Below are 19,228 nucleotides of genomic sequence, written 5' to 3' on the forward strand. Positions count from 1 at the left end.
GGTTCAACAGACGTAAGATCAAAATAAGTCCATTCTAAGTAAATCAGAGCGAGGCACGCAGCGTGGTACAGTCTGATTTCATCAGAGCTCAAAAGATAGCAGTGTCAGTACTTTGGAAGAGACACCATGAAGGAAGACTGGACAGGAAGGCTTTTCACTTTTAAAACTCCTTGCTGGGGTCACCATAAGTAAGCTCTGACTTGATGACTTTTCAACCACCAGTAAAGCAGACAACATATTTAGCATTCCTTCTACTGGTCTATATTCTAGACAGCATCCCGATTAGAACATAACAATATCATTTGTTGTTTTAACCATGAGACACCTTTACCAGGTCTGTAGAGGCAGCATATATAGCTTTTTAAAATAAATAAGATTTAAAAACAGCTTTCAGTATTTTCACCAATGCTGTTCTTTGAAGGACTGCTTTTCAGTATAAGAACAGAAGCAGAGAATCAACAAAGACAAATATTTACTTTGGGTCTGATACAGTATGGCAAAAGATAGTACTATACAACTGAACTCCAATATGCAGACGGTTCACATCCTGATTTCTCAACCAAAATATTGCTGCAGATAACACCTAAATAAAATATTGTTCTTTTAAAATTGTCTGAAGTCTAACTTAAGAATTCAAAAACTTCAGTTCCCATTCTCTAGATAGAATGGTTGCAAAAATACACAAAGTAGGTTATCTAAATGACACTTGACAAAAAGGTATGCCATCATTTTCTGCTGCCGTTGCCCATCTGAAATCCCTGATAGACATTTTACCCAAAAACTCAATACCTAGTTTTTAAAAGTTGGATGAAATGTAGACCCTGCATTGTTGTGCAATGAAGCTAATATTCACAGACGACAGACCCATCCTAAATACTTATAAGCGTGCTGACTTAAATAGGTAACATCATGTCAGCCTTAGTCCCAATATAACAAAATTATAAGTCCAGCAAAGTTTTAATTTCATTAATCTTGGTTTCACTAGAGGAAGGTTTTTTGGCTCCAAAGGCTCCAGCTGCAAGTTCCCTCTTCTTGTCCTGAATTTTCAGCATGTTTTCTTCCACTGAGTGCTCCACAATGAACTAAAATGAAAAATTAAAAAATACGATTAACAGAAGGGGGATGGACAAAGAATGGCTTTAAAAAATAAAAGTAATTGAAAATGTATCGGCTTGATTCCTATGACTGCTTTCTTCTCAGTGAGGAGTCTTGCTTTAACAGAAAAAGTTACTTCCATCAGAGAAGGGTGGTCAACTTAGCAGAAGGGAATATCAGGATTCAACCCATAATCTTGAAACATGAAGTGTTAACTTACGCAAGTTGAGACAAAAGTTGTGGGGTGAGAGGGGAACATTATTTCATAGTATCTTTTCCCTTCCCCTGGACTAAGCAGTAGCCAATGGGTAAAGATTATTTCCTTTAAACTTAGAACTCCCTCCTACAGCAACAGGCTTCCATATAGATATTCCTACCTGGATGACAAACCACACCCATACTTCCCCTTCCCAATCATTCAGTGTCCACGCAAAGCTTCTTAAAAATTCAAGATCTTATCCATTTATTTGAAAGGAGGAATGTGGAGCCAGATTCAGACCCTCACCCCACAATGAAGAGAATAAGAAGAGCTGGATTTATATCCCCCTTTCTCTCCTGTAGGAGACTCAAAGGGGCTTACAACCTCCTTTCCCCTCCCCCTTCACAACAAACACCCTGTGAGGTAGGTGGGGCTGAGAGAGCTCTGAAGAACTGTGACTAGCCCAAGGTCACCCAGCTGGCGTGTGTGGGAGTGTACAGGCAAATCTGAATTCCCCAGATAAGCCTTTACAGCTCAGGCGGCAGAGCAGGGAATCAAACCCAGTTCTTCCAGATTAGAGTGCACCTGCTCTTAACCACTACGCCACTGATGCTCCCACTTGATTTTGCCACCCAAAAGCTGATAGGTAAGGTTTCTTAAAAAAAGAAGGAGGACTGAACACACAGTCCAGGCCTGCTCACTGCACACTCTGTTGACTGCACCAGAGTCAGATGCCAGCTCACCTTCGTGATGGTAACATCCTGCTTCTGCCCAAGTCTATGACATCTGTCAAAACACTGATCCTCTGCAGCAGGATTCCAAGCCTATCAGAGACATTAAATATTCAAACTAAGCCCTGCTGTAAGGAATGTGCTTGCAAATGTAGAGATTTCTTTTTTGGAAAAACCAATAAAGCACTGTAGAAAAGGACTTTGCTAAATTGTATCTAATGATTCAGTTTTCTACCAATGTCATTAAGACAGGCATACAAAACTAGACACAGGTAGCTCAGACTTGCATTTCAGCTTACTGTGATAGTTTCACAGAAGAAGAAGAGTTGGATTTATATCCCCCCTTTCTCTCCTATAAGAGACTGAAAGGGGCTTACAATCTCCTTTCCCTTCCCCCCTCACAACAAACAATTCCCTAGATAAGCCTCCACAGCTCAGGTGGCAGAGCAGGAAATCAAACCCGGTTCCTCCAGATTAGAGTACACCTGCTCTTAACCACTACGCACACTGATGAGAAGTTGTTCATCAGTAAACAATTCTAGACAACCATTTTGTTTGCCATGAAACCTAGAAGCTGCCAGGAACCCAACAGCTGGTGTTGTAAGACCTTGATCAAACAATCAAACCAGGGTATAACAATTCCCCCCCCCCAAAAAAAATTCACGGTATTTGTCACCCATCATCAACATTGTTGAGCCCTTCGGGGGAGGGGCGGTATATAAAATTAATTAATTAATTAATTAATTAATTAATTAATTAATTAATTAATTAATTAATTATAAATAAATAAATAAATAAATAAATAAATAAATAAATAAAAACCCATTGTCACCTGCCCCAGCAACCAATCTGGGCTGGGATTTTGCAGATCAGAAAGTGTCCCAAGTTTTTTAAAAAATAGTAACAAGTAGACCATACTCACTGGGTCCATTAAAAAGACTTGTGAGGCTGCTGTCAGGTTCAAGCCAACTCCACCTGCTTTTAGAGACAACAGCATCACAGTTGGGGATCCAGCTTCACTGCTCTGGAACTGCTGAATTGCCTCTGTTCTTTTTTTCTGCCTCATTGTCCCATCCAAACGAGTGAAGATAAAGCCAGATTTCCTGCAGCAGAAGAGGTGATATGGCTGGGCAACCTTTTTAGTGCTCCCACCTGAAGAACTTTTTTTGAAGTGTGAGAAGCCACTTCACCAGAGGGGCAGGGCAAAGGAACGGAATGGCGTCCACATTGTTTAGTGATTCAAGCGATACTTTAAACAAGCATAATTTTATTCAAGCATGCATTCCTGCTTACCTCAGTGGAACCTCTATGAGGGAGAGAAATTTTGTGAACTGAGAAACAACGATACTCTTAATAGCTGGATTTTGCTTCCTTAGATCTAGCAAAGCATGCATCAGGGCATTGATCTGAAACACAGAAGACATTTATTTTCAGTTTATCAATGACAAACTTCTTTAATCAAAAGACTAAACTAGAAAAGTCATGTAAAGGAAGGAAGGAAGCCAAACATGTTTTCAGAATACCGTGTGCCAAAGTGACATTTTTATTCTCTTCATCTTCTGTTCCCACATACCAAAAATTCTTTTGCTCAGGCAGATGAAAGTAAGCTCAATACACTAAGACGGAAGAATAAATAAAACTGGTTCCTTATGCAACAAAAAGTCTTGTGAAACCTTACATGTGCTCTGGCATAAACCTCCAAGAGAAAGAGACCGTTTCATCAGATGCTTACTCACAAAAGACTGCTGTAGCCAACCAACAGGGCTCGCAGCTCTCTTTCAATTTGGAAGATATTCTTTTGGAGGCTGGGGGGCTTCAACCACAAAGTTAACTCATAATGTAACAAATACTGTGGTTTTTTTGTGTTTTTTTAGAAAGCAGTAAAAAGGTTACACTAAAAATGGAATAAAATCCAAGCAAAGAAATTCACCGTCTTGAGAAATGGGATTCATGCATCTGCTAAAATTCTTTCTGAATGGTTTCTTGCCTCCTCTGTGCTTTCAGAGGTCACTGTACTAACCACTCCATGTTTTTCTTTCTAGAATTCTCCCCACCCTGCCCCCACTGTGACTCTCAGTAACTGAGACAAGTCACGGCACATGAGAGAAAAAGAATGAATCTTGTATAAACACTAGGAAAATACTGCAGTGTCTCCCTCTGCTCCAGTAAGACAGCCCTTCCGGGTTATAACCATGAAAACCAGCACAAGAGAAATGCACCAGCTCAATGCACCAACTTAAGCGCTACATGAAAGAAAGGAATCTAGAGAGAGAAACGTGAATTGTTACAGGCTCAGTGAGGGGACAGAAGGGGGAAAGTGTACTAAGCATCAAAATGAGAGTGAAGGGAGGGGAGGAAAATAGGTCCAGAACTTAGCTACACGCAAAAAGACTGAGAGATCATGCAGCTCCCCTTTGTTACTTTCTTTTTATTAAGAAGAATCCATGCACCAACATTAGAGGCTCAGATTGGCTGCACAAACAAGCCAAGCCAGCGGAAAGCACGGATGAATGCCCAACTTACTCAGGCCAGAAGACAGAATGCTGGCAAGACAGGCTGAATGGCTGCCAAGCAGTCAGCAGCCTTTGTGCCACCCTGAAGAGCAGCTTGCTTATGTAGCAGAGTTCTATTACATGCATTTGGGAAGTATCTATTAATGTTTTAAGAGTGTTTACTTGGAAGTTTTCCCTTGAAGTATATTTCTAACAAGACCAGCAACTAGAATTTGTTCTGATGCTGAAACTTTGGACGGAATCTAACGAACAACAAGCAGAAGGGACCCTCCTGTCCCCCTACAGTACCTTGCACCCGAAAGCTCTCCAACAGTGAGACAAGCAGAGGCGTAGCTCCGGGGGGACAGGGGGTGATGCACCGGGTGCCTTCCCGTGGGGGTGTGGCGAGGGTGTTCCGGGGGCATGGTGGGGGCAGAGGACACAACAGTGCACCAGGCGCTTTCCCCCCTTGCTACGCCTCTGGAGACAAGCTTCAGGAACGATGTGGGTAACGGCAATGGGATGCTTCCAGTTGCACAAATAAAAGGTCTGAATTCAAGCCAGTTATTGTCACCCTTCCTACATTCCCAATCTTGAGGTCCTTTACGATGCTGGATGAAGAATCTGAACAGTTTCATGTTTTGCACCTATCTTCTAGCCTCTAGGTATGATTTGTTTGCCATGAACCAAACACTGGGTTTAAAAGAAAAGATAACTCATTAACAGCATCATTTTCTTTTCTGAAAATTTACAACAGTGAACGTTCAAATGCACCATTTACCTTCGAACTTGATATCCACTCTTGGGCAGGCTTTTCTGTGTCATCAGAATCTTCTAAAGGACATTCTACGAGTTGCTGTAATTCAACCTCTTTCCTGCAAAGAGGGCATTTGGCGTTTGGCTGTAAAAACATAACAGTGTCCAGTGAGAGTGTCTTCAACACACCTACATTGTCCTTTTCATGCCATCTTTAAAAGCATGTTTCATGTTACATTTCAATTAACAGTTCAGTATCATCAATTCATAACTAATTGGGAGTGGGGAGGTTGTTACTAATGAATTACCTAGGACTGTCATGTAAATACTACAGAGCAGCATTCCGTTTTGGAGGGGGGAGGGGCTACAATTTCTGCTAGACATGCCAACACGAACAGGCCTTAACATTCTTGTCATGCGACATTCTAACAATAAACCAGATAACATTTTAGTGCCAATGAATCCACATATCTGTTCCACAAAACCACCCTGCAATTTTCTTCTCTATAAACTCTGAATAACCTTGCTTCAGCTCTTTCTCTGCTAGGCAGAGCTGTTCCCCATTCATTCACTAATTACTAGGCAACGTCGTGTACAGCAGTTCAAATACCACTCTAATAATCCTTTCAAATGGTTCAAGGGTTCCAAACACCTTGTCTCAATGAGAAAGGTGGACTGTGAAGAATGTAAAAAAAACAACACTGGATTGTGATCCCATTGAAGGCTTGAATGATTGCCAAATGTGCTGCTCCCAATGAATATTCCTCAAAACAGGGAAGCATTTTTGACTGCCTCAATTTTGTAGCCATCCAGTTCTACTCATTTGCTGCAGTATGTGACATACAGAAAGCTGCTATTCTCAAGTACGAAAATAGGTAGATGAATAAACAATTCCTCCTCCTTCAAAGATGGGTGCACACAGAGTTTAACCAGACGACATTTTAATCCTCACAAACTCTGATTACAAGCTTAACAGGTTGTCTAGTACTGTCCCTTAACTGCTGATCTACACATTGATGGTTATTCATTAAAAACATTTCTTTACTGCCTGCCCAAGAAACTCACTCCACCAACTCTGCTGGAGCTGGAACAGCTGGAAAGATTTATACCGCATAACAGAACTTTTTAGGAGATTATCCTCAGGAGTCCAAGGAGAGGCCATAAGCACTGGAACAGCACTGGGTTAGACCGTGTGCATCCTTTCGCTCTTACATGTTTTTTGTAGGAAAAGGGAGGAGGAACTCCTCTGTTCACTTCCTGCTCCACCCTGTGGCAACCCATATTCTGGATCCCCCAAACTCTGGTTCCTACAAGTAGCTCCTAGGGAAAGGAGGGGAATGATGGTCCCCCACTAGTGATTTCCACAGGCACAGAAGATCCACTCCAATATATTTGAAATGTAACATATATTTCTCACACTAAAGTGCAAGCTTTAGAGTCAAGCAGCACTGGCCTAATCACATAAGATTTCTACAGTCTCAACTCTTCTTTTCTACCCAGGAACAAACAAAGCAAAATGACACAAAAGCTCAGCTGGTAATTTTAACATGAGAACAGATCCTCATTAAAGCTGATCTAGTGACATGCCTGGTATGAACGTGTTTACCCGGAAAGAGGTTTTTGGGTCACTACTATCATGGGAGTTCTACCAGTCTGTACTGGATTAATGTGAAGATGCACTAACTGCTTCATTTATAAATTCTCTTCTCCACCCTAGTTGATAAAATCTACATAATAAACTCTGGTTATGTAATAGCAGAATAGAAGTGACGAACTCTCACTTAGCTATATAAACACAGGATAACCTCTAATTCATTCTTTTCGAAGAGAAATGAAGCTGTAAATGCAGAATACACATACAGAGAGACAATTTCTACCAATATGACAAGTGGTCTTGCCAAGGATGATATTTTTGTTTCAAGCCATTCCAATAATTAACTCAGTATCATGTTTTAAACAATAGCAAAATGTGGCAGGCAAATAAAGAGGCTATGACTGTTGGGAAGATGATACTCAAGGAATTGCAATTTTTAAAAATAATAATAATTTTAAAAGGCTGAGGCTGGGAGAGGACTTTCCTAAGCAATACAAAACACTATATATGACAACTGCAGCAAGGACTTTATATGCACAAAAATGGAGAGGCAACAAGACAACAACAAAAGAGGACTGGATTCTGAAATTTACGGAATATGCAGAAAGGGGGAAGCTGACGGCATTACTAAGAATTAACAGTTTGGACTAATTTTTACAAAATTGGAAACCCTTCATAGACTATCTTTTGAAAAAGTATTCACATAGAGAAGGGGTGGCAGGGTTTGAAATCTAAAGAAAACAGTAGATTGTAATTACCAGAATGTATTTAAGAAAAAAATTACTAAATCAACATGTTAATTATATGCTTTGAATTTAGAGTCAACTTGTAGTCAAAGATGAGCTAGGTGGAAATCACTATATAATGTGTAATGGGTAGTTATTTGTTTCTATTTTCTATGTTTGTGTGTTTTATGTGTTGTCTTTTATGTCAGAAAATAAAAACAAATAAAAATGACAAGTGGATAACAAATGAAAACAAGAACAACTTTACAAGTTGATATGCTGTTAAAACTTTAATCTCATCACACCAACAAAGAGAAGTGTTACTCAGCATCAACAATATGTTTGTTTCAAGGATGCTGGGAACATCCTGATAGGCATGTATCTTCCGGTTGAGTTCTGATAGGCATGTGGCTTCCTGATAGGCATGTGGCTTCCGGTTGAGTTCCGAATCATTCATAAGGTGTGGGTACTCACCTTTAAGGCTCCTTTACAGCCGGGTCTGGGGACTCCTTCGTACCTTCCGTGGGACCGTCTTACCCCATATGTCCCTTTATGCCTCTTAAGTGCTCGGCAGAGAGGCCAACTTTGCTGGCTGTCCCTGGCCCCCTCGATGATGCTGGTTGGCCTTCTACCCGGGCCATTGTGGGCCTTTACAGCCCTGGCCCCCTGCCTGGTGGAACACTCCCTACCACTCAGCTATTCGGCTGTCTCCCGCTTGGGATCTTGGAGAGTTCAAGAGAGAGCCTGTAAGACCGAGTTGTTCCACCTGAGGCGTTTGGAGTGGGCTGACCGCTGAAGTGCGCCCTCCCTCCTCCCTCCTTTTTATGCTCTGGGCCCTTAATTGGGCCCTCAGCTTTTTGGGTCTGTTTGCAGGGTGGGTGTATTACGTTTTATGAAGTTTTGTTGGATGCCGCTGTAACTTATTTAATTCGCTGTTTTAATTGGGATTTTAATGTTATTGTTGTGATGATTGTGTTGTTTACCGCCCAGAGCCCTTCGGGGGAGGGGCGGTATATAAATTTGATTATAAATAAATAAATAAATAAATAAATGTCTATGCTATGCATTTTTGTTTTCAACTAATCACCATTTCACAAGCTTTGGGAGAGTTTTCCAATCCTATACAATCATAGGTCCTTGATGTATAAGCTATTCCATTATCTGGGACTGTGCATGTGGAGCAGGCAGGGGAAAACCTCTTGCCTGTCTGCCAGCAAGTACAATGAAAGGACAGAGGTTATCAGTGCAATCCACAGGGAGGCTGGCAAACAACATGTCAATGCAAGTATCCCTTATGTCAGTGCTAGGGGCAAATGCACTGGTGGGGAGAGGAAATACCCTGTCAGTGGAGTGCTACACAGTTCCCCAGCACCCAAACTCAGACCCTGCTGCTGTGCTGGTGCTTCTCTGTTGCAAGAGCCCACGCCAGAGTGGGTGGGGTGTTCCCCCGAGAGAGCCAACTTTAGTCAGCTTCCACAAGGCTTTCAGTCTGGGAACGGCCTCTTTGCCAGCCAGCAACTTAGGCCACCTCAAAGTGACGCACAGCCCATTGGGCTGCATAGGGGATTTTCAGGTTGACTGTGCAAATGGGCTGATTTGGGTCAAATCATTTCTCTACCTGAAGGTGAACTGCTGATTCTGGAAATTAAGTAGCTGCACCCCCACCCATATGTGTCCCGTTACCACAAAGCTTTGCTACATTTTCCATTTTATTCTAAAGCATTTTTCCCTCAGTGTAAATATGACTCCTGGTACTGGAATCAGACTGAGAGAAGGGCAGCTCAACAGGAGTGTGGGAAAGAAACCTTATTTACTGATTTTTTAAAATTGAAACATTGATAGCCCACCTATCATCAGGGCTCAAGAAGCCACACAATTCATAATCAAAATATTACAATTTACAAATATGTTTGCTCTAGAAGCAACTCATTTACAGACCCAGGGAAAAGCTCTCTGATGCCAATTCTTGCCTGCTTGTACTTGCTGTGCAAGTGAGAATTTAATTGCCTAGAGAACGAGGACTCTTTTTTCTATCTGCCTGAAACTGGAGAAAAGTGATCTCTTGGGTAAAGGGTATATTATGGGGAGGGGAAGAATCATTAAGGCAGCGGCGGGGGCGGGGGGATACGTAGAAATATGTTTTTAATATGTTTTAACAACTACCAGATTGATCTCCAAATATGTCTGGCTTTACTTCTGATACAAAAGAACACAACTCAAGTTTTTCAAACTATATCCAATCCCAAAAATGGTTTTAGAACACTCAAAACCAATACAATGGTGGATCAGTTTCAAAATGACACCCTGTAATTTGGTCGAACAGATTCAGCAGGCTTGACACACTGAATTCACAGTAACTAGTCTGATCATATCAGATCCCAGAAGCTAAGCAGGTTCATCCCTAGTTAGTATTTGGACAGGAAACCTCCAAGGAGTACCAGGGTCACCAGGTAGGGGAAGGCAATGGTCAACCACCTCTGAACATCTCTTACCTTGAAAATCATATGGGGTTGCCGTAAGTCAGCTGCGACTTGACAGCACTGCATGCATACACAAATTCAAAGGGGATATAAAGCAATTCATTTGCCTATACCCGTGGTGGTGAACCTTTGGCACTCCAGATGTTATGGACTACAATTCCCATCAGCCCCTGCCAATTGGCCATGCTTGCCGGGGCTGATGGGAATTGTAGTCCATAACATCTGGAGTGCCAAAGGTTCGCCACCACTGGCCTATACAAAAACACACTTATCTTTCAGTTACTCAAGACTAACGCACATCACTTTAGAATAATTTATAACTAACTAACCTTCTCTCTCTGGATGACTTCACAAATGCATGGCTTACAGTACACATGAGCACAGTGGGTTATCACAGGAAGATTGAGGGAATCTAAGCATATAGCACATTCTTCATCAGATCCAGAGCTTAGAACTAGCTTCATCTTCTCTATTAACTTTGTACGCAGCTGTTCAGGAGTACCATTACCTGGCCATAAAAACAAACACTACATTAAAGAAAAAACATGAGAATACTCCATTACCTGGTATTACAGTACTGAAGCAGCATATAATAGATGTTACTACCTATTGTATATTTTCTTTGAAAAGCCAGTTGGCCTAATACATATTTATCCTGTATATATTCAGTATGTGAAGGCATCTGTGTACGCCTGATATTTTACACTGTACACCAGTGAATAAAAACAGGACATTTTGAATTTGCAGGGCATTTTCACCCTTTACCTTTTAGGTCCAGAGTGGTATGATTGTTAACAGGCCCTCACTGTGGCAGACGGCTGTCAGGTTGAAGGGAAACAAGTTAAATTCAATGTCCCTCCCTGCACACCGTTATGGCCTCTTTGGCTATGTTTTAATAGGTCCTTTGGGGGTGGTAAAGCGGGATCAGATGATGTATTTTCCCTGTGATCTCAGTAAACAACACCAAAAGAACCTTAGAGATGTCAGACATTCCAGCAGCTTAAAACAGTGTGACAAAAAATGGGGCTGCTGTCCTCCAATTCATCACACTAAGCATGCTCGCCTGCTGATGAGGTAACCACACACAGATCTGAATGCTAACAAGCCATTAAAAGCGAAATGATAAAGTGAATGTAGCTTTTCTCTACACAAGTCTAACAAAATCAAGCCTTTCATCTTTTTTTTCACAGCCTCCGTGACAAAAGCATTGCTACATTTTAATAGGGAATGATACCAACCTTCCTCAAAGGTAGATGGAGGTAAACTTGCACAGAGATGTGGATGACAACACACCTGTCTCAATCTCAGCAAGGCACCCAGAACATCTGCATAGTGGGTCAAAACAGTTCCCTCACTAAAATATCTGAAAAATAGAGCAAAGTGTGGTTTACAGCTTCAATATCCACTCAAACTGCAATTTATACATCCTCGAAGCTTTTAATATAAATTGTGCTTACGTACAATTAATTTGCCTTTTGCATCACTCTCACACCTTGAATACAAACTGCAACCTCCATTTATATGTCACTCAAATTTTCATATGTGACTACTGTCACACTCTTGTGTAGTTTCTTTTGCATGATCAACACTATCAGGAACCATCTGGCTAAAACCTCACGAAACCAGCACATTTTTATCAAGTCAAATTGCTTTGTATGTGCTTATAATAGCTGCAGATGTTACTACATTCCCACGGTCCTGCCTTCTTGATAAATAACACTGCTACTTTGGACTCTGTCACTCATATAAGATAATACCATGAATATTTCATCAATTAGCACTAGTACTCAGATTGCAATCAAGCAGAGCAACTGTTGTGACCACTGAAAGCAGGAGCTCAATGTTGCAATCAAGTTGTTCTAACTTTATTCCCTAATTCTGCATTCCAGTTTTTTGAAACCACATATACCAAGACAATTATATACTGTTGCAAATCAGACTGCAACAATTGAATGCAATGTAATGGAATTTTCTTTCTTCACTTAACAGTTGGCATCATTTACCTGCTAATAGCAGCCTTGCTCTCATTCTTCACTGAATGATAAATAGCATTCTCTTCATCTGTAAGCGTAATATGCTGAATAAATACTTTACGCTCTGGAAGCGTCAACACTGGTTTTCCTTTAACTTTGCTTGTTTTCGTTCTCCGAAGTGTAATGCTCTTAATCAGGGACTGTAAACGCCTAGTAATACAAAGGAAGTGCCCATGAGACAGACTGTATTAATGCTTGGACAGAATTCGTGTTGAATTGCATTGCTAAGACTTGTGAATGAAGATAAGCAAAGCTGCATATTTACTGCATTAGTGGTAAATCAGTGGTAAAATCAGTTTATTAGTGGTAAATTAGTGGTAAGATCAGTTTATTTTAAAGTCTATATTCATAGCGGTTCAAATGGCCTTTGTACGCCATGCTTTTCCAAAAGGTGCTAGAAGCATTTCATACTTAAGCCCGCCTTGATCTCCCATAGTGACAGGACGCTGGATTGTTCGCCGCCACCACTCTCTGTCTGTAAAAGGTTTCAGCTTCAAAAAAGAAAGAAGAGACCACAAGTCCTTCAAGGAATTCTGAATAGGTGTGCCTAAAAAGAAAGGGGGAGACCACACACATTAACACCCTGCTCAATCAATAGAAAATTACCAAGTCAAAACTAGTAAATGGGGGGGAAACCCTATGAGAGCATTATAGCAATGAGAGAATTATAGCAATCGTTAGCTTGATTTATTATGTGAAGCCAACCAAAAGTATTTCACATATTACTAAAATTACTTCAAAAAGGTTGTCATTGTATATTAACATACTGCTTCCTAGACAATACTATCTGAAACCACTTTCTCATATTTATTAGTTGCCCATAAAGTTAGGGATGCAAGTATGACCAGGGATGAATGGCTGGTTGGCAGCTGGGAATCTACAGCTTTATATGGCAACATATCAAATACGCAGAACACCACATGCAGAAGATGAGGCAATGAATCTTGATGATTTTAATTCACCCATTCAAAAATGAATACTTAAAAGTGGTCTTTGTAAAGAAGAAAGGCTTACTGTATGAAATATAACAATATTGGTATGTACTGAGTTTTGCTATGGAAACAACTTTTAGCCAGGTACAGATGTACCTCTTAAGTTCCCATCTTTTAAGATTGGCACTGTGAAGCAATGCTTTGCAGTGGTTTCAGTCCCACCTTGAAGGTAGGGTTCAGAGCACATTGCTGGGGGACTGCTGGTCTGCCACTTGACCTCTGGGGTCCCATAAGGTTCTTCTCTTGTTCCCTATGCTTTTCAACATCTGTGGAAAGCTGCTGGAAGTGGTTATCCGGAGATCTGGGCTGAGTTGCCACCACTGTGCGGATGGCACTCAGCTCTATTTCATGTTTCCAGCAGACTCCATGAAGGCTTTGGAAGTATAAAAAGTACCTGGAGGCAGTACTGGAATGAATGAGGTTAACAAGCTACATCCTGACAAAATGGAGGTGCTACCAGGGGCAGGGGAGGTTTGACTTATGAATGTTCTGGATGGAGTTGCACTCCCACTAAAGCAGCGGGTTCACAGCTTGCGGTTGGCTGCTGGAGCCAGGCCTCCTGCTGGATAAGCAGGTTGCAGAAGGAGCTAGAGCTGGTGCCTCAGCTGCAGTTCTTCCTAAGCAAGAAAGCTTTTGCCACTGTGGTACATGTCCCGGTAACATCCAGATTAGATTAATGCAATGTGCTCTGCGTAGGACTATGTTTGACGACTGTCTGAAGCTACAGCTGGTGGAAAACGAAGTAGCGAAAGTGTTGAATGGGTAACCTACACTGGCTCCCAATTTGCTTCCAAACCAAATTCAAGGTGTTGGTCAATACAGCTTGGGGCCAACATATCTTAGGGATCAAGGTGCTCCCATATCTACCTCTCCACTCATATTTGGAGGTCTTGCTTCGGGTGCCCCCACCATGAGGACAGACGAGTGGCAACTGGAGGAAGGACCTTTTAGGTTGTGATGCTGAAACTTTAGAATTCTCTCCCCTGGGACATTGACCTGTCTCTCTCTGTCATTGTCTTCCACCAGCAGGTGAAGACTTTTCTGTTTCATTTGGCATATCCTCAGTAAATTCTTATTGGCCCTCCTCACTGGTTGACTGAGTTTGTATCTCTATATGTTCTTACTGTATGTTTCAATGTTTGATGTTCACCACCTTGGGGAACCGTATTTGAGTGAAAAAGCGGTCTAAAAATGTTTTCAATAAAGAAATAAGTCCAACGGTATGTATGATCTCAGAAGAATAAAAATAAATAGATTGCCCTTTGACCGAATTAGGCTGACTGTGAGAGTAGGATGTGGTTATTTCCTCTATTAATTGTCGCCAGTTTATGTTTCCTACAGTTGACAGAGTTCACAACAGTAAAACAGCACCAAGCAGCTCAGCAGCTTAGGCAGCAACACCAAAGGTGTACTGTTCCATCAAGGCAACCTCTGCAGCCAAACAAACATCAGGGATACAACTGTAGCCTCTAGCATAGCAGAAGCAACTACATCTGCTCATTGCAAAGAGAGAGTGCTATTATGTGGCTGCTTCTCTTCCCACCCCCTGCCTGAGCAGGAAGAAAGGAAATACAGAGAATGCAGCCCTAACAGAACTGGGCCCATCTCATATGCACACATTCCTGAACCAACTTAGGGGAAGATGGAGCAATAGAACCATTGAGGGGGAGTAGGGAAAAGATTTGCAGCCAGTACTTGCCCCAGCAAATAGTCATCCATATCAATAATTCGGACCACTTTACAGGTACTAAATATAAAAATGTTCTGCCATCAGCATGCAAGTCCTACCGAAGTCAAGGAAACACCGCATGTACAGCTGTTCACATCTAACCTCATCATTCAGAAGTTAAAGCAATGGGCAGCCTATGGTGATAAATACCTGTCAAAATCCATCTTCTTTGGGCATCCAAATCTAGAACAGCCTTTGTTTGTAGAGCGTTCGGGTTTCGTATTGTGTGCCCTTCATCCAACACCACTCTCAGCCACTTAAAATTGTGCAAAGGACTATTACTTTTTGCCTGGAACAAAATATGAATGATTCCGATATATTTTTTAACACATGCCACATTCATTCTCTCTTACAGTAAAGATCTTTGTGCACTTCACAAAAGAGCAACTGAGAAAATCAGCTGCATCAAACCTTCGGCATATCATTAAAACATGCCACTCAAACCATGTACAGTGAAATTAATAATCATGGATGCAACTGAAAGTCAAATTTTCAATTTAACATTTCTTCAAAAGGCTATTATGACAGTTTAAACACTACATACTCCAAATTTAAAAGAAACACTATAGAAATATGTATATATTTAACTGTCAGTCATCTCTCAGTTTAGGGGAAAAAATCTAGCAACAGTTTCAGAACAAATAAAGTAGAAGCTGAACAACTGATATTTTCTGAAGACACAGTAGTGGAGTACAAACCTCTACTTCACTACAAAGCAAGAATGTGAGTACTTTTATGGGGTAGGGAAGGGGGAGGATGAGGATTGCCTAGACTCTATTCTAAAAAGGAAGAATCCACACTAAGATGCAATATAATATAGAAGGGTCAAGGATTTCCCTATCCCACTCACAAATGGACATAAGCCACCAATAAATCAAAACATTACAGACAATTGACATGGCATCTTTCCATAGTATATTATCCCGGTTGCTCCTTAGTTTAAACCAAACATCCCCTCCCCAACACCTGAAATTGCCATCATACCCCAATTAACAAAAAGTAGTTGCTAACGGATCCAAAAGGTTTCAAGTATTTGAAAAGAACTTAGCCCACTTTAAACTCCTACAACGGAAGTTGTACCAGAAACACAGATGAATCTGTTTTAAATGGCTTACTAACTACATTTGTCAAGGTCACCTTTAGCTCCAGATGCACATCCCCTCCCCACAAAAGTTACTAATGTATAAGGTATTTTTTATGGAAGTGTTAACAGGACAAGTTAACCCATAGGGAAATCCTAAGCAAACTTTCAGGGCTTCAAGGATGAGGAATGTCCAATGTCTTAACTACTCCTTCCATAAAAGCCCATTTGGAAAATCATCTGGGTAATTTCCAAGCCAATGTTATAATCATGTGAATATTGAAATGCCAAGCAGATCAAGACTCTGCAGTTGTAGTATTATCCTCATCTTTGTAATAAGATGTCATTTGAGCAGGCTGAAATTGTAACAACTGAATATTAAAGTCTTGAAATGTTGTTGCCCTAAAAACATTAGTAGTGAACTTTTAAATACAAAAATCTTGCTCCTATAAATCATACGCTTTCCCCTATCTCTAAGATGACAGATGCTACCCTTTTACCAAAACATCTTATTTACTTACACTGTAGTCATTAGCTAAAACATTGTAAGTTGTTAACACAATATCCTGTCTTGAAAGGACCGCTGGATCTTTGGTGCGCTCTGAACCATAATAAACATAAGTGTTCAGATGAACAGCTGGATCAATATGTTGTTCAAGCTGATCCTGAAATTGATACAAGATAACTGTCACCAATATCAATACTTATTGCGAACTAGATTTTCTTTGAAGAATAGTAATACTGCTTATGAGTGAAAGTATAGTAAAATAAGGAGAGAATCACTGTGTGGATTAATGACCTTTATTTTTGCAATGTTGAGGGAAGAATTCCTTGAGTAAGGCCAACCCTGATTTGTACTGAGACTTGTTGCCTAACAGAATAGCCTTTACTGCTATTGTTTTCATGTCATCAGGCCTATATTTTAAAAGTTGTTGATTATCTCTTCTTCCTGTGTTTTTTTTTAAACCCAGAGATACAGGAATACTGTGTGTGAACAGCCAGTTGATTCCAGCTGCGAAAGCCTTCCACAATACTCACAAATCTCATTAATTATACCTCCTTGGAATAATCATTGGACCTATGCAGCTAAGTGAATGATCTGAAATTTCCACCCCTCCATCAATCCTCCCAGAAGATGTACTTATTAGAATCTTTATTTCATACACAGTAAATAACTATTCCATTTTCAGGAAACCAGTTTCCATAACAAGAGGTATTGTCCCTATAGTTTCAGTGTGGCTGCATCTAGGAACTCCCTTCAAAGACTCCTTAATGGAAGGAATTTACTGGATCCAATCAACTGCCTTTTCCTGACTAAAAGCTGAAAAAATCAAACAAAAACGACTACATTTCAAAGGCTAGAAAAACCAGATTTGACATTTCAACAGCACTCTACTGAAGAAATAAGGCAAGTCCACTACTCAAGAGCGCATTCCACAGAAGCTATGGCAGGGAAATCTGTTATTAAAAATCCAAACTTACAGTCCAGTTGCTGAGAACAGAAAGTGGGCAGATGATCAGCGTTGCTCTAAGATTCTCTTCAGACTCACTTTTCTTAGACTGCACAGCAGTACCTCCTTAAAGGCAAAAGACAGAATACACTATCAGCAACACACACAACACAATGTTGTAGGCCCAGGGTTAAAGGAGGAAGAGGGAAGGGGACAGCAACCCACACCCTGCATAATACCCAGAGCAAACAGAGACCAACAACTTTGCTGGAATGGAATGGTCACAACTTTATTGGTTCAATGGCTGTCAAAGCCATAACACAGCATGGAGAAATGGATCCAGTTATTGGGTGACCACTGTCATCCAATAAAATGCTCTTCCCTGCCTCAGCCTACCTGCTAGGCAAGCCAGATCACATGGGATGGCAGATTGATGGATTCCACACAAGCTCCAGCCACTACATTATACTCCCGCCCACTATGGCACCTCGACAGCCCCCAATCTGGGCATGTAATCAAAAGCACTCACCCAAAATCCCTTAAAGGGATCCCTGAAAATGAGGGAAGGAGAATGCAGGCCACTTTCTCTACAAATGGATCTAACTCCATGCTGATATTGCCAACATTCAACTGTTCTGTTTACTTCTGCATAGGAATTCCTCCATAGTCTTAAAGATATAAATGTTCCAGGGAACTCCCCTTCCCATCTATTAAGTAACTGTATTGTGAGCATTTTACTTTGAGTGACATAATGGGAATAATGTGACTGTGGGCTCAATACCTTTTTTCTTTGCCTTTGAGTAAGTGGTTGGTTTCCCAAGAGCAGAAGCAGTACCCTTTCTCTTTGCCTTCTTTGAATAAGTGGCTGATTCCCCAAGAGCAGAGGCAAACGCGCTATCTTCCACAACATCAGAAGAAGCTCCTGTCAAGAAAACAGGTTTAAGAATCAAGTGTCCAACTATGTTTGTGCAGGTTCCACTGTGAAATCTCTCTGCATAGACCAGGTAAGTAGTTCAAAGAGCATTATTTTAAGGAGACAGCTTACAAATATTTAACAGCTGACAAATATTTAGCCATAAGTGCATTCAGTACTCTGAGTTCAATCACAAGAGATGGGAACTAAAATTCATCCACTGACACTTATTCTTAAAAGGAAAAGATTTATTGAGAAACATTTACAAGCAAGGAGTCAGCAAGCAACTGGAAAGGGTGGAAGAGACAATCTGGGAATTCTACCCCTCCCAACCAAAATCTCTCAAGTATTCTTGCTGATATCTTCTCTCTACCCTTTATATTTTTCCTCTGAATATTCTATCTATATTTAATCCTTATCAAGCTAAGTTTTTGGTTTACTTTCCTGTTCTGCTCTGTACAAAGACTTTTTCTACATACCTGAAAAGTTCCTCAGATAAGTATCAGCCTTTACCTTAACTGTGGATTATTTGTATAGGCTGTTGAAGGTTTTCTGAGCTGAATGACCATGGTCTGGTAGCTTTTGCTCCTAATGTTTCGCCTCCATTTATGGCTGGCATTTTGAGAAGCATGTCATGGTGAGACAGATGTGGGCAAAATGTTAGGAGCAAAAACTACCAGACCACGACCACATCCGGAAAACCCACAACACCCAGTTGCTTCCAGTTGTGAAAGCCTTTGATAATACATATCCACATAGGTACCAGCAGTTAACTAGTAATGATTCTTCCTAGCTTAGCACTGCGCCCAGTTCAATTAGACATAGTTTATACTTCGCCTAGAAACATCTACACAAGTGTTGGGAAGCACAAATGCTTTCATCACACCTGCAGCATAAAATCAAGTAAAAATAGGTATAGTTATTAATGAAAAACCACATATGTTCATGTGTTAGGAG

The 19,228-nt window shown here is 40.8% G+C and overlaps 1 protein-coding gene across 3 annotated transcripts in view; it reads right to left on the reverse strand.

Annotated features, from left to right (window-relative positions):
- Nucleotides 1-455: 455 nt before the first annotated feature.
- HLTF (helicase like transcription factor) overlaps nt 456-19,228 on the reverse strand; it is a 31,492-nt gene continuing 12,719 nt past the window's right edge. For 2 of the 3 annotated variants that reach the window (XM_048505454.1, XM_048505453.1), the window contains exons 13-25: nt 18,140-18,280; nt 17,390-17,484; nt 16,429-16,572; nt 14,977-15,115; nt 12,517-12,652; nt 12,076-12,255; nt 11,311-11,435; nt 10,402-10,580; nt 5,299-5,418; nt 3,319-3,431; nt 2,948-3,128; nt 2,038-2,118; nt 456-1,082 (exon numbers count right to left, since the gene is read on the reverse strand). In XM_048505454.1, the coding sequence (XP_048361411.1) occupies nt 939-1,082; nt 2,038-2,118; nt 2,948-3,128; nt 3,319-3,431; nt 5,299-5,418; nt 10,402-10,580; nt 11,311-11,435; nt 12,076-12,255; nt 12,517-12,652; nt 14,977-15,115; nt 16,429-16,572; nt 17,390-17,484; nt 18,140-18,280 (1,778 nt within the window). In that variant the 3' untranslated portion in view covers nt 456-938. The remainder of the gene's footprint in view (nt 1,083-2,037; nt 2,119-2,947; nt 3,129-3,318; nt 3,432-5,298; nt 5,419-10,401; nt 10,581-11,310; nt 11,436-12,075; nt 12,256-12,516; nt 12,653-14,976; nt 15,116-16,428; nt 16,573-17,389; nt 17,485-18,139; nt 18,281-19,228) is intronic. The other variant, XM_048505455.1, reaches the window with a different exon arrangement.

Source organism: Sphaerodactylus townsendi, linkage group LG08, assembly GCF_021028975.2.
Source record: "Sphaerodactylus townsendi isolate TG3544 linkage group LG08, MPM_Stown_v2.3, whole genome shotgun sequence".
NCBI classification, from domain to species: Eukaryota; Metazoa; Chordata; class Lepidosauria; order Squamata; family Sphaerodactylidae; genus Sphaerodactylus; species Sphaerodactylus townsendi.